The 13,316-nt window shown below is 63.6% G+C and overlaps 2 protein-coding genes across 16 annotated transcripts in view; both read left to right on the forward strand.

Annotated features, from left to right (window-relative positions):
* Positions 1–10,197, forward strand: part of PLEKHA6 (pleckstrin homology domain containing A6) — a 52,281-nt gene extending 42,084 nt beyond the window's left edge. For 12 of the 14 annotated variants that reach the window (XM_075775819.1, XM_075775822.1, XM_075775820.1 and 9 more), the window contains 14 exons: positions 190–258; positions 710–790; positions 1,063–1,212; positions 1,651–1,746; positions 2,251–2,362; positions 2,520–2,659; positions 3,393–3,542; positions 4,900–5,026; positions 5,159–5,268; positions 5,561–5,743; positions 5,889–6,053; positions 6,305–6,438; positions 6,550–6,692; positions 7,310–7,433. In XM_075775819.1, coding sequence (XP_075631934.1) covers positions 190–258; positions 710–790; positions 1,063–1,212; positions 1,651–1,746; positions 2,251–2,362; positions 2,520–2,659; positions 3,393–3,542; positions 4,900–5,026; positions 5,159–5,268; positions 5,561–5,743; positions 5,889–6,053; positions 6,305–6,438; positions 6,550–6,692; positions 7,310–7,425 — 1,776 coding nt within the window. In that variant the 3' untranslated portion in view covers positions 7,426–7,433. Of the gene's footprint in view, positions 1–189; positions 259–709; positions 791–1,062; positions 1,213–1,650; positions 1,747–2,250; positions 2,363–2,519; positions 2,660–3,392; positions 3,543–4,899; positions 5,027–5,158; positions 5,269–5,560; positions 5,744–5,888; positions 6,054–6,304; positions 6,439–6,549; positions 6,693–7,309; positions 7,434–7,956 lie in introns of those variants that run through there. The other 2 variants (XM_075775821.1, XM_075775832.1) reach the window with 2 other exon arrangements.
* An 897-nt stretch (positions 10,198–11,094) lies between these two features.
* Positions 11,095–12,930, forward strand: GOLT1A (golgi transport 1A). 2 transcript variants are annotated; one of them, XM_010310233.2, is made up of 5 exons: positions 11,095–11,215; positions 11,834–11,925; positions 12,035–12,213; positions 12,378–12,441; positions 12,628–12,930. In XM_010310233.2, exons 1-5 carry the CDS (start codon positions 11,191–11,193, stop codon positions 12,664–12,666), a joined length of 399 nt encoding a protein of 132 aa, XP_010308535.2. In that variant the 5' UTR covers positions 11,095–11,190; the 3' UTR covers positions 12,667–12,930. The 2 variants fall into 2 exon arrangements, with proteins under 2 accessions (XP_010308535.2, XP_075631933.1); XM_075775818.1 differs by lacking the exon at positions 12,035–12,213.
* The last annotated feature ends 386 nt before the right edge of the window (positions 12,931–13,316 follow it).

Below are 13,316 nucleotides of genomic sequence, written 5' to 3' on the forward strand. Positions count from 1 at the left end.
TCCCGCGCTGCCCTGCAGCACCCGCTGCCTCCCGACCGGTGCCCAGCCGTGCCGGCTGCGGGGAGCCGCCTCCGGAGATTTGGCTCTCGCCTCTTTCCTCACTCGTGGGGATGGGGAAGAGGGGCTGGGAGCTGCCTCACCTTCCCCAGGGGCTCCTGGAGCTGGGCTCACCCCACGCTCTGTTTGCAGGTGACGCCCTTCCCGGATGCCTACAGGGAGACACTGCACGCCTACAAGATAAGCGAGCAAGACACTGATGTAAGAGCAAACGTCCGTCCTGCGTGTCTCCCCTCTGCCCCGTGCTGCTGTCCCTGTCCCCCGCAGCAGGTCTGCCGTCCCCGTAGAGCTGTGCCAAGTGCTCCTGCACGGCCAGGGTGAGACCTGGTGCTGCCCCAAATGTGGTGTGTGCAGCTCGGGGAATAAATCCTCCACTGAGCTTAGCTGCTTGGTCTTGCCCCATGCCCAGATTTGGCCAGTGTCACCCTGGCCAGGGCTGAAGTCCCTGCAATGAGAGCAGCGGGCTGGAAACTGTCCCCAGGACCACGTGTCCCATCAAACCAACCCCATGGTCCATGTCCCGGCTGCGTCTTCTCTTGCCCGGGGGACTTGGCCCCAGCTGAGCACGGAACCATTTGCACGGGTGCACCCCATGCACCCCATTGCTGGGCTCTCATCCTCTCCTCTCTTTCTCTTTCCCTCCCGGGGCCAGAAGCTGCTGGGGAAGCTCTGTGAGCAGAACAAGGTGCTGCGGGAGCAGGAGAGGCTGGTGCAGCAGCTCCGAGCAGAGAAGGTACGTGGTGGGCAGCTCAGGCAGCTCTCTGGGGACAAACCTTGGCTGCACGGCGATGGCCATGCCCAGGCAGCACCTTGGTGGCGAGGAAGCGACGTGTCCTGCTCTCTTGGGGACAGCTCAGCGGGGATGTTTCTGAGCCGGGGGAGATGCCCTGCCTGTGCCACAGTCCCAGGACTCCCTGTGTGTTAATGGCCTGTTAAGGAGAGGGACTGGAGCTCCTTCACCAGCCGGGCTCTCACGGCTGCATCTCCCTCCTATTCCCCCCCCAGGAGAGCCTGGAGAGTGCCCTGATGGGGACGCACCAGGAGCTGGAGATGTTCGGGAGCCAGCCCGCCTACCCGGAGAAGCTGCTGCACAAGAAGGAATCTCTCCAGAACCAGCTCATCAACATCCGCGTGGAACTGTCGCAGGCCAGCACGGTAACGGGCTCCCCCTCCGCTCCGGTCCCTGTCTCTGTGTCTCTGTGTCCCCCACAGTCCCTGTGGGACTGTCTCCCCCACCCGCAGCCATCCCTTTTCTCCTTTTCTGTAAAATAAAAGAAGGGAAATTCCCTTGGCTGGCTGGGGTCCCAGACCAGTCAAAGTCCCTCGCTGGGGACAAAGCAAATTAACCCTCATGGTGCTGAGCTGGCACACGTGTCCGGAGCCATCTCAGGTCCTGCTTCTGTCTCTGGCTGCCCTGCACTGCTGTGTCCGGCACGCCGTCGGCACCAGGCACCCCCACGGGCACCGGTGCCCCCCCACTGCCGGCCCCTCCATGGCTCGGGGTGGGTTGTGTTGGGTGCAGCATCCTTGTGTTCCCTGGGTGCTCCCACGCAGAACCCTGCCAAAGACCCCCCCGCTTCCCCCCCACCCCAGGCCTTGGCGAATAGCACTGCTGAGTACGAGAGCCTGGAGAGCGAGGTGTCTGCCCTGCACGACGACCTCTGGGAGCAGCTGAACCTGGACCCCCAGGTGAGCAGGACCCTGCCAACCCCAGTGTCCCCCTGCCATCCCTGGGGTCCCCCCACCGACCTCGTGGAGGTGGAAACCCCCCAGTTCCTTCAGTCCTTCGCTCCCCCCAGAGAGCCAGTTTGCAAGTGGCTGCTCCGTGCTCAGCCCTCAGTATCCAGCTTTGGCCATAGGTGAGGGCAGAGGGGCTGAGGAACCGTGGGCACCTGGGTGCCATCAAGGGGCTGCAGCCCAGCGCTCCCCATGTTACTGGGGCTCTGTCAGCTCCCCCCCCCCAGTCTGCGGCGGGCACGTGGGGGAGCAGAGAGATGGCTCCTGGCAGGAAAGAAGTCGTGGGCGTGATGGCTCAGCCCCCCCCAGGCTGTGTCTGCCTCAGCTGAACGCCCACGGGTCCCACGGCTCGGCTCAGGGCTGGGGTGCAGCGGGGCTGGGGTGCAGCGGGGCTGGGGTGCAGCAAGGCTGGCAGGGGTGGGAGACACTCTGATCACTGCCTTTTCTCTCCTCCAGAATGAAATGCTCAACCGGCAGATCCAGAAGGAGATCTGGCGGATCCAGGATGTGATGGAGGGGCTGAGGAAGAACAACCCATCCCGTGGCACGGACACTGCCAAGCACAGAGGTGAGCAGGGTCCATCCCTGCCCCTGCGCAGCACAAACCTCAGCGTGCCGCGACTCAGGACGTCCCTGGCACCTGTGCTGCCGCGAGGCAGACGGCAGCGCCCGCTCGGAGAGGGGGAGGCTCGGGTGCATGCACTTATTTCTGCTTTTCTCCGCAGTGGCCATTGGCCCCTCAGGAACGTACAGCTCCAACAGCCCTGCCAGCCCCCTGAGCTCGGCCAGCCTCACCAGCCCCCTCAGCCCCTTCTCCCTTGTCTCCGGCTCCCAGGGCTCACCCACCAAACCAGGACCCAGCGAGGTGAGTGAATCGGGGTGTCCCCAGGGAGCCCTTTGCCACCACTGGGTCCCCAGCCCGGCTGGCAGGCTGGCCTGAGCCCTGGCTCTCAGGGGGTCACCAGGCACCGGGTGGCTGCATTTCCTCGTGGTTCTGCCTGGGGATGCAGGTTTGGCCACGGGCATGGGCTGTGGTGTCCCCCAGTGACATCTGGGTCCACAGTCCTTGCAGGGGCTGTGGCTGGGCTTTGCAGCCTTTGGGCTCCTGCATCAAGCAGCCCCAAATGCTGAGAATCGTTCAGCTCCAGGCTTTGGCTCCAGGGCCAGCTCTTGCTGCCACCATGGTCCCCACTTGCTGCCCTTGGTCAGGGTCCAGCAGCGCTGGTCTCACGTTCATCCACATGAAGTTTAGGGTGGAATTTGGGGAGTGCCCGAAGCCCACCTGGCTGCGCAGAGGTGATGTGATGTCGCCTGGGGGGTGCCAGCCCCAAGCTGGGGAGCCCCTCGCTCGGGCAGCCCCCCAGCCCTGCGTGGCCCCGCTGCCCTGGGAGGGCAGTGTGGGAGGTGGGACCCGCTGCCCCCTCTGCATGGGGACACGAAGCCCGCGGGGCCCCGGGGAGCAGCGGCTGGCTGCTCTGCCTCCTCCTTTCCTTGGCTCTGCGCTTCCACTGTGTGTTGTTTCGATCTTTTTCTAACTCTCTCTTCCTTCCCGGCTCTCAGTGTCTCGCTCTCATGCCTCACGCTCCTCTCCACCCCAGGAACCAGGCCCGCCTCGACCTCCCCTCCCCAAGTCCTACGTACCCCTGGAGTCTCCTCCGACCGTTCCTCCGCTCCCTGGCGAGAGCCGCCTCTGGCCGTACCCCACGTCCCCTTCCTGGCAGCAAGGCAGCGAGGTGAAGAGGGGACAGGTACCGATACCTCCGCAGAGCAGCCCCGCAGCAGTCGCCCCGTCCTCTTCCTCCCCGAGACATCAGCTGGGACGAGGCAGGCAATGGGGCTGCCCACCCTCTGCCCTGGCAGCGGGGACAGGGACAGCGGAGGTGGCACTTGGCTAGGGGACAGCAGCACGGGGCTGGTACCTGCCCTCTCTAAGGGGAGCAATGGGCAACGTCCCCGCGGCAGCCTCGCCGTAGCCCTCCCGTCCCCACCAGGTCCCCTGCACGCACGCACAGCACCCACTGGGCTCCCTCAGGACAGGGACTGGCTCCTCCTGGGCAGCCCCCGAAGCTGCTGCAGCCCCCGGCATCAGCCCCTCTGCTTTCCTCTGCCCTCGCCTCTCTCGCTGTCCTTCCGCAGTGCCGCTCCCCACTCTGCAGTACTGGCGAGCTCTGCCAACGGGGGTGACCCCCCCCAACTCCTGCCCACCCAGGGCAAACTCGGGTTTGGGAATTCCTGATAATGCCTCGGCTGTGCTCCCGCCGGGGGAAGGGGCCAGATTTGGACACCAGGAGACATGAGCATCCTTGCAGCCGGGGGGGTCAGGATGTGTGCACACAGGGGCTGGCACAGGAAAACAGCGGCGGTGCTGAGTTGGGGAGGGTTATGGACCCCACTGTGAGCGCAAGTGGCACCTCCAGTTGCTGTGCAGCTGCAGGGTGGCACAGTCGTGACTGCATGCTGATCCACGGGGTGTGAGGAGTCGGGATGTCACCTCCATGTAGAGCACAGGGTGGTTGAGGGGGGCATGCTGGGCTCCTCAGCTTGTTGCCGTACCCCTCCGTTGCACCAGCACCATTGCACCGGTACCCGGGCCCTGGGCAGGCTGTGCCCCGGGGATGTAGAAGGGGAAGGACCCTGAAAATGGCCCTTTGCTCGCTCTCCACGGCTGCAGCGTCTGCCCTGACTTCTGCTCCCCGTGGGACCCCGTCCCCTCCTGCAGGCACAGGATCTGGCTGGAGCTCTCTCAGCACAGAGTCGGGGTGTCTCCATCCTGGGGCCCGGGTGCCACCTCTGAGCCGCGGCGGGATCGTTACCCCTGCAGGAAACTTTTCCCACGCAGGAGCCTGTCCTACGGGCACAGCCATCGGTACCCAGCCCCGACGGGCCGGGGCATGGCAGGGCCAAGAGCTGCAGAGCGCTGCCAGCCCCTTTCCGTGCACGTTTAGGGTGCACTGGTACTGGTGTCCGTGTGTCCATCTGCTCCCAGGAGTGTGTCTGCAGGCTGTATGTCACCCCATGGCTGCAGAGAGCAGCAGGTCTATCCCCAGGCAGCGGATGGCCCCCAGGCAGGACGGGGTCTCACCAGGGACCTGCTTTCCCCTGCAGCCCAAGCTGAGCTTCGAGCAGAGCAAGAAAGAGGTGCAGCGACCGGTCCCCCCCGGGCCCCCGGCCGAGGGGCTCCCGCAGAGCCGGCAGGAGCAGGAGGCGGAGAAGCAAGCGGCTCTCAACAAGGGTACGGCACCGGGGCCAGCGGGTCCCACTCCAGCGGGCTCCCCGTGCCTGCCAGGAGCACCCGGCGTCTTGCTGGCACCCTGCCCTTGGTCCCCGGGGGGGGTTCAGCCTGGTGTTTTGGTTTGCTTGGCAGTGGGCATTGTGCCCCCCAGGACCAAGTCTCCGGCAGAGGAGGAGGTGGCGCCCACGGCCAGCGTGCCAAGGAGGAGCGCCGGTGGCATGGCCAACGGGCTTAGCTCCAAGGTAGGGCTTGTGTCGAGGGGCTGCGGGCTGGGGCGGTGGGGCTGGGCTGGCAAACGGGGGCCGTATTGCAGCCCACGGGGCTGGGGCAGCGTGTAGGGGAGCCTGTTGCTGCGTGGCTCCACATCTCAGCATCCGGCTCCACACCCACCTCCTCAGGACCCCCCTCCCGGGCTGTTTCGGCACCTTTCCCCCACCCTGAGAGCAGGCTGAGCGCAGCAGCCCCTGGCAGAGGGCAGGCAGGGCTGGACCCTGCTGCATTCAGGGGTGACCGTGACCGTGGGGCTCCCCCCAGGAGAGACCGAAGAGCGCCGTGTTCGCCAACGAAACGAAGGTGAAGATGAGCGTGGAGGAGCAGATCGACCGCATGAAGCGCCACCAGAGCGGCTCGATGAAGGAGAAGCGGCGCAGCCTGCAGCTCCCCAGCAGCCAGCAGCCCGAGACCCCTGGCACGAAGGCACCCGCCTCCTACAAAGTGGTGAGTCCCTGCACCGGCCGCAACTGGGGCAACCCAGCCTTTGCTTTGCAGAGTGCCCCAGGTCCCTGAGCGAGCAGAGGGGACACTGGGGCAGGGGACAGTGTGCCAGCCCGAGAGGGCTCAGTGGGGCTGGGGACCCTTGCAGGTACGCCGGCACCGCAGCATCCACGAGGTGGACATCTCCGACCTGGAGGCAGCGCTGCGCTCTGACGACCCCGGCAAGGTCTACGAGACACCCCAGGAGGAGATCGCCCGGCTGCGCAAGATGGAGCTGGAGCCGCAGCACTACGACGTGGACATCAACAAGGAGGTGAGGACGGGCTGTCCTGGGGGAGCTGGCAGCCTGGGCATGGGGTGTCCCTCCATCCACACCCTGCACTGGGGGGGTTGATCCATCCTCCTGCATAGATCAGGATCTGGGAGCCACTGGTCGTGCCCAGCTGGGGGCTGCCCGCGCACAGGCGGGTGCTGGGAGCTGGGGGCAAGCGGGGCAGGTGGGTGCTGGCGTGGGGATGGGTCCCCAGCGCTGGTGCTCAGCTCAGCCCTTGCCACTGTGCCCAGCTCTCCACGCCAGACAAAGTCCTCATCCCCGAGCGGTACGTTGAACTGGAGCCCGACACGCCGCTCAGCCCCGAGGAGATGAAGGAGAAGCAGAAGAAGGTGGAAAGGATCAAGACCCTCATTGCCAAATCCAGGTGAGGCTGCCCAAGCCGTCCGTCCCGGGGTGCACCCCACCACCCGCCTGCACCTCTTCCCTGGCCATCCCCACGGGGTCTGTGGGTGCTGATGCCGGGTGCTCTCCGCAGCCTGCAGAATGTCATCCCCCTGAGCGAGGGGGAGGTGGACACCCCCCAGGACCCTGAGACCCAGCTGCAGGAGCAGGAGAAGAGGATCGAGATCTCTTGTGCGCTGGCTGCTGAGGCCTCCCGCCGGGGCCGCATGCTCTCGGGTAAGGCACGGGGTGGCACGGAGGGTCGGAGCCTGCCAGCCCCGCAGGAGAGCAGACCGCAGGTAGTGCTACGTGCTGAGCAGGCAGGAGGGGTGAGGGCAGCGCAGATCGGGCAGGTTGGATGCAGGACCAGCTGATGGGATGGACAGGCAGCAAGAGTGAGGGGCCGATATGGGCAGGAGAGCGGGCTGCATCAGTCCTGGCACAGGGCATCCCTGCGCAGTGGGAAAGCCAGCCCAGTGGTGCCGGCAGCTGCCTGCGCCCTGCCTGCGGTGCCTGGGGCTGCCTGCCCCTGCAGCAGCGCTGAGCGTCGTGGGATGGAGCAGCCACTTCGGCCGGGCGCAGGTTTCGGCATCTCGTCAGAAGCGTTGGCGGGGCCACAGGATGGGACGCGTGGCGGCACGCCGTGCCTTGTCCATGAGGAGCCCTGCGGGGAGCTCACGTGTGCGTGCCGCGGCCGCGCAGTGCTGTGGCTGTTTGTCCTGACCGCGCTTGCTTCCCCCTTCCTTCCTCTCCGTTTCCTCCCCTCCGCTAACCTCTCGCTGGGTCGCCTCCTCCCCCTCGCCGCCGCCGGCAGCTTGTGTTCTTCACGCCCTTCTCCCATTTCTTGTTTCCAGCTCAATGCGCTACCCCAAGCCCTCCCACCTCCCCAGCCTCCCCGACTCCACCGACCAACCCCCTCTCGTCTGAAACATCCCGGGTCGCCGACAACAGCCATTTTATGCGTGTCTGAGTCATGAAGTAAGCACCTCTTCTCTCGTACTTCATCCCATCCTCTCTCCATGCCAGGGGGCCGGGCGGGGGGTCCCTCTCCTGTGCCCGGTGTCCGTCCATCGCTGCTTGCTCCAGCTAACATCTCCCGAGCCACGTCAGCCCCATCTCCTCCCATGGACCAAGTGCAAGTGTCCTCCAAGGCAAAGCCCTTGGGCTGGGTCAGCCAGAGACCCCAGCATGGGCAGGGGGGGTTCAGCAGGCTGCTGTGGGCAGGGGGGGGCCCATGCAGGGAGCAAAACCGGGGTGTCTCGGGGCCAGGCTCTTGCGGGATGCCTGCCCCGGCATGTCCGTGTTGGTGGCTGCAAACTGCGGGGACGCAGCGTCCCCCTGCTCCGTTGGAGGTTCCCCCCAGGGAGCCAGGGGCGTAGAGCCGGATCTGCACTAGGTGTTCCTCCAAGCAGGGCAGGAGGGGTCTGTGGGGTGGGCACAGGGGCTGCCCCCCTATCGGCCACCCCACGTGTAGCTCAGCCCCGCTCTCCTCTCCCTCCAGCTCAAGCCCTGGCTGCTGCTGGTGCCATCAAGTTCCACGGGGCCACGTTTTAGCTCCCCGACATGACATCGAACCTCTCGCCATCGTTTTTGGTTCTCCCGGATCCCCTTCCCTCCCACCGATGGCGAGACCACCCGGCACTGCCGAGCGGGGAGATGTGTCGCCGACAGCACCAGCTGCTCTGCCCCGTCCCGGAGGAGGCGTGCGGGGAGGTTGTCCGCTGGAACGTGGTCCCTGAGGAGCCCCCGGGCTGCCAGCTGGCACAGGGACAGATCGGTGGTGTCCTGGGCGTCAGGTTTGCGTGGACAGCTGGGCAGGGGCATCTGCAGCGGCAGCCCCCCGCACAGCGGCCGTTTCCCTGCCAGGGCAGCCCTGGGGGAGCATAGGACTCCCCGGGCTCCCTGCGCTGATGTGTTGGTCTCCCAAAGGTCTGTGAAGGGGCTCTTCTGGGTGGAGACCAGCCAGTCCCCACCATGGATGGTGCTTCCACCTTACGCTGGAACTGGATGCTCCATCTCTGCTCCTCGGGTGCCTCTTCCCCTCCCTGTGCCCTGAACCTGCTTTCAGCATCCGTCGGGCTGGGGGTAGTAGCCGGCAGAGCCTGGCCTGTCCCATCGCTCCTCGCGCTGGTGGCTCAGCAGGAGGAAGAAGGAGCTGTGTCAGGGACAGGACGGATGGAGATGGGACTGGGGGGGAGGACACGGAGGTGCCCAGGGGAGCGGCGTGCTCAGGATTGGGGTGGTACGAGGGCTGCTCAGGGCACTGGTGCACCGCTGGCACGGAGCAGGAGGTCTGGGCAGGGATGGGGACGTTGCACGGGAGCAGAGGAGCGGTGTGGGGAGCTGGGGTGTCAAGTGAGGAGCGAAGCTGCGGGCTCGGCAGGAATCCCTCTGCGATGGATGGGGATGGTGATGAGAAGGGGAAGGAGCTTGGGGCCAGGCGGCAGCAGCGGGGCTCGTCCTCGATGCAGGGAGCAGCACCCCGGCTGCCCTCCCATCCCACCGTCACCTCTGAAAACCTGGCACCGCATCTCACCCCACAATCTTGCCATTGCACTCCAGACCCTTCGATTTGTTCGGTTTCCCTGTAGCAAGTTTACCCTTTTCTTTAGCTTTCTGGAGGGAGAAAAAAGCTGGTTCTGCCTGGAAGAGCGGAATCCCACGCGAGGCTGTGCAGGCGGCAGGGCTGCCCCGACGGGGCCGGGGCGGGAGGGCGGATGGAGTGAGGAGCTGGATACCGTCCATCCTGCGGCTCTTCTCTACTGGCCTGATCCTGACACCCACCAGGACCCCTGCCCTGCATCCCCATCACCCCCGCGCACCCCATCTTAGCAATACTGGTAGGATCCCAGGAGTTCCGCTCTGCTCCCGAGCCTCCCGCAGCCCTCTTAGCTCATAAAGCTGGCCCTTTATTTTGCTATTACATGCCTTAATATATGTTTTATGGAAATTATACATTTATAATATATATCTATATTTGTTTTTCTCTTCTTTTCTGGGAGGTACTGTTTTGTGCTAAGCTCTCTCTCCGCAGGGTTGTTGGCACCAGCCCTGCCAATGAGTTACAAAAGCAGATTCTTTGCCAATTTATCAAAGGAAAAAAAAAAAGAAAAGAAAAAAAAACCTATTTAAAATATATATATTTTTTCTGCTTTTATTAAAAGCAAATTTATTTAAAATAAAATATAAAGAGACTGTAAATTTTAAGAGATGACGCGTTTATTTCCCTGTCCCCGAGCGCAGCGGCGTGGTGGCCGGGGCGGGCTCCCCAGCTCGTGTAACCGGGGCAGACCCCACTTACACCGGTTGCGGGGACACCGCCGGGGATGTGCTGGGGACCGCGGTGCACGGCTGTGGCCCACGCAGAGGTTGTGCTGCCCGGCGGGGAGCTGTGGGGGCACACAGACCCATAGGCAGCAATTCTTCCCGTCTTGGGGGGCTGGAGGGGACAAGGAGCATCCCGGTGCTCCTGCCACCGGCATGCCCGGAGCCACCGGCGAGCTCCAGCTCAGTCGTACCGTGGTGGCCAGGTCTGAGCCTTCCCCAAGCCGTGAGCACAGCCCGGTGCACCGGGACCCTACGGCTGCCCTATTGTGGAACCCGGTGGTCGTTATTTTGTTGTTTTTTTTTAAAAAAAAAAACTTAATTCTTAATTTTATTTTGGTTATTATTTTTCATAACACTTCATATACCAGTGACTTGTAACCGAGAAAGGATTTGCATCGGGAGGAAATCTATTTATGCACTAGGGAGGGTGGGGAGGCATTTGTTTTCTGGGGGTTTTTGCTAGTGTTAGAGAAATAAAAGTATCTAAGAAACAATGAGGTGTCAGTGTCTTTTGTCTAGAGGTGACCTCAGGTAGCGGACAAATGGCTACAGCATCTCAGCTGCTCAGGAAGGCTCTCACCTTGCCTGTAGCGTGCTCGGGGCTGGTGGCACCTTCTCCCTGTTTTGGGGGTTCATTTTCCCAGTGGAGTTTATTTTAGCTGTAGCCGCTCAATAGCCAGCCCTGTTGGAGGAATAAAAACAATATATTTGTACCTGGCAAGTTTGTATAAAGCCAAGGAATAAAAGCGGCTGGTTTGTAAATGTGTGGAGCTGGTCCTTTCCCAGGGGTCATGGGTGGAGAGGTCCCTGTGGGGTGGCTCGGGGGTGGCACGTGCCATGTGGGGACCACAGGCAGCAGGTCTGGCCGAGCCATCGGCAGCAAACGCCGGGTGCCAGGGCACGGCGGGTGCCAAAGCTCGCCTCTCCCAGCCTGGCTGTGACCTGGGACCATCCCTGCCCTGCGCGATGCACCGGTGACGATGCTGCGGGGAGCTGTGCGTGCAGCACCCAGCGCCGTGCGGGGCTCCCTCCCAGCTGGGGGCTCACGGTGTCCTGGGTACCACCCGGACATCCCAGGGGACACCACAGCCAGGACCATCCCCCTGGTCTGGGGTCTGCTCCGAGCACTGCCCACCCCTTCCCAGGGAGGACGTGCAGGCTGGAGCAGGGAGGGCAGGACCGGGCAGGGACCGGCGGCCATCAGCCCCTGTATGTCACCCTGCAGCCGTGCCTGGCCACCGTGCCCCCCCCGAAGGAGATGCTGCCAGCACGGGGCAGGAGCTGCTGGGCCGTTAATGATTTGCAGGATGACGTGGAGACTAAAGGCCTTTCCAAGGGTCACTACCGGGGAGGCACGTGGAAGGGCGGCCGCCCTCACCCGGCCTCGCCCAGCCCCGCTGCCGGCAAGATGGTGTCTCTGACTGACTTCCAGCGTAAGCGGCCGGGTGGGCTGGGGTGGCCGTGGCCCATCCCCGTGGGACCAGGGCGCACCGTGGGGATGCTTCATGGTGCTGAGCCAGGGCTGGAGGGTGCTGGCTGGGGACGTGGGGGCAGGGAGAGGGTGCAATGCCAAGCCCCATCCTGGTGTGGGGGGATGCGGCCGGAGCCCTGCCGGGGTGTGGGAGCAGGCAGGGCTGTGTGTGTGGGGACGAGCCCCGTGCGTGCTGCAGAGCAGGGTCTGCCCTCACCCTCTGCCCCGGGTCTGCACTGGGAACAGCAATCGAGAGCATCGCCCGCCTGTCCCACCAGCTGCCTGCACCGACACCCTTAGTGCAACCGCTTAGAAAAATGCTGGAGATGACCTTCCCGTTTATTTTTCCTTTGTGGTTTATTCTTTATCTGGAAGCCCAGAGGGGTTTCTAGGGCACCTGACAGCCTCCCCAAGGCTTGGGCAGGTGGAAAGGCTGTTTCTAAGCTTTGGTGACAAATCCAAAGCACATTTCTGGGAGGGAATGCGCCAGGGAGGTACTGAGGAGCGTGACCACAGCCCAAGGTGGGACCCAAGCTGTGTGCCCAAGCCCCTATCTCAGCCTTCCTGCCATCCTCCACAGGGATCGGCGTGGGACTGGTCGGCTTCGGCCTCTTCTTCATCCTTTTTGGGATGCTCTTGTACTTTGACTCGGTGCTCCTGGCCTTCGGGAATGTGAGTACAGCGGGGCCGGGGCTCCTCACAGCAGGTGCTGATGCCCAGGATGGAGCAAAGGGTCCATCGGGGCAGGACTTCTCTGACCCACTCCCCTTCATCCTCCCAGATCCTCTTCCTCTCTGGCTTGGTCTTCATCATTGGCTTCAGGAGGACCTTCACCTTCTTCTTCCAGCGGCCAAAGCTGAAGGGCACAAGCTTCTTCCTTGGGGGGGTCCTCGTTGTCCTTATGCGGTGGCCCCTCCTGGGCATGCTGCTGGAGGCTTACGGCTTCGTCATCCTCTTCAGGTCTGTCCCACAGCGCCCAGCTCCCGGCACAGCATGGGTGCCCCGGCCTGGAGAGTGGGAGCCGGGTGATCCTCGTGCCTTGCAGCCCCAGGCAGAGCCCCCGCTGCTCCCCTCCCAGCAAAATCCCAGCATGGAGATTGACGGAGACTTTTGTTTCAATGCAGGAGTTTTTTCCCAGTGGCTTTTGGGTTTTTGGGCTCGCTGGCAAACATCCCCCTGCTGAGCAAGGTGAGCAGGGCGCTGGGCACGGCTCTGCCCGGCAGATGCGACCCTTGGGGTTTGCAGTCCTTGGGTGATATCAATCTCAACTGCTGTGGTTGGGACCGCACAGGGAAGGTCACCCCAGCTTCTCCGCAGCCCCCTGGGGATGCACCGGAGGATTTTCCTGCTAATCAGGATCTGTCCTTGTTGCAGCTCTTGCAGAAGGTGGGAGACAGCAGCTCCATGGTGTGACCCGTGAGACGGGCCACATCGCTGGAGATGGGACAGCACGAGCAAGCCCTGGGTCTGGCTCTCCCGCAGTGAGCTGCCACCTCTCTCAGCCCTGGGACCCTCGGTGCCGGCTGGAGCCACCCCCACTGCGGGGACGGTGTCTCGCTGCCCCGCGGGGCTCCCGTGAGCAGCTCCTCAACAAGGCTCCAACGCTGTGCCAGGCAGGCTTCTGGAATTATCAGCGTTATTTTATTCTTTTTGTCTTCCTCTGTTGAGAGATTTAATTAAAAAACTGTGTCTGAGACCAAACTCAGGCTGTGCTCCTTTCCTGTGGCTCAGGGCTTGCTCCAGCTCTGGCTCCTCATAGTGTCACCAAGAGGCATCATAGCAATGGCTTGAAGGTGGCACAGGGACCTTCCCATGGCCATGGCTGGAGGTGGCATGGGGACCTTCTGGTGGCCATGGCCCCCGGCTGCCCTGGCCATGAGCCCTGGCCAGCGCGGGCAGCCCTGGCTCGCAGGCAGCGGCTGTGGTGCCGCCTTCCCACGCGTCCCGTGGGGACGTGGGCTGCGGAGAGCAGAGCCTGGGGAGCCGCGGGAGAGGGCAGGGGAGGTTAGGAAAACACCCATTAAACCACATTAACATTTCATGACCTGATCAGAGGAGAGTAA

The sequence above is a fragment of the Balearica regulorum genome, chromosome 25 (assembly GCF_011004875.1).
Source record: "Balearica regulorum gibbericeps isolate bBalReg1 chromosome 25, bBalReg1.pri, whole genome shotgun sequence".
Taxonomy (NCBI): Eukaryota; Metazoa; Chordata; class Aves; order Gruiformes; family Gruidae; genus Balearica; species Balearica regulorum.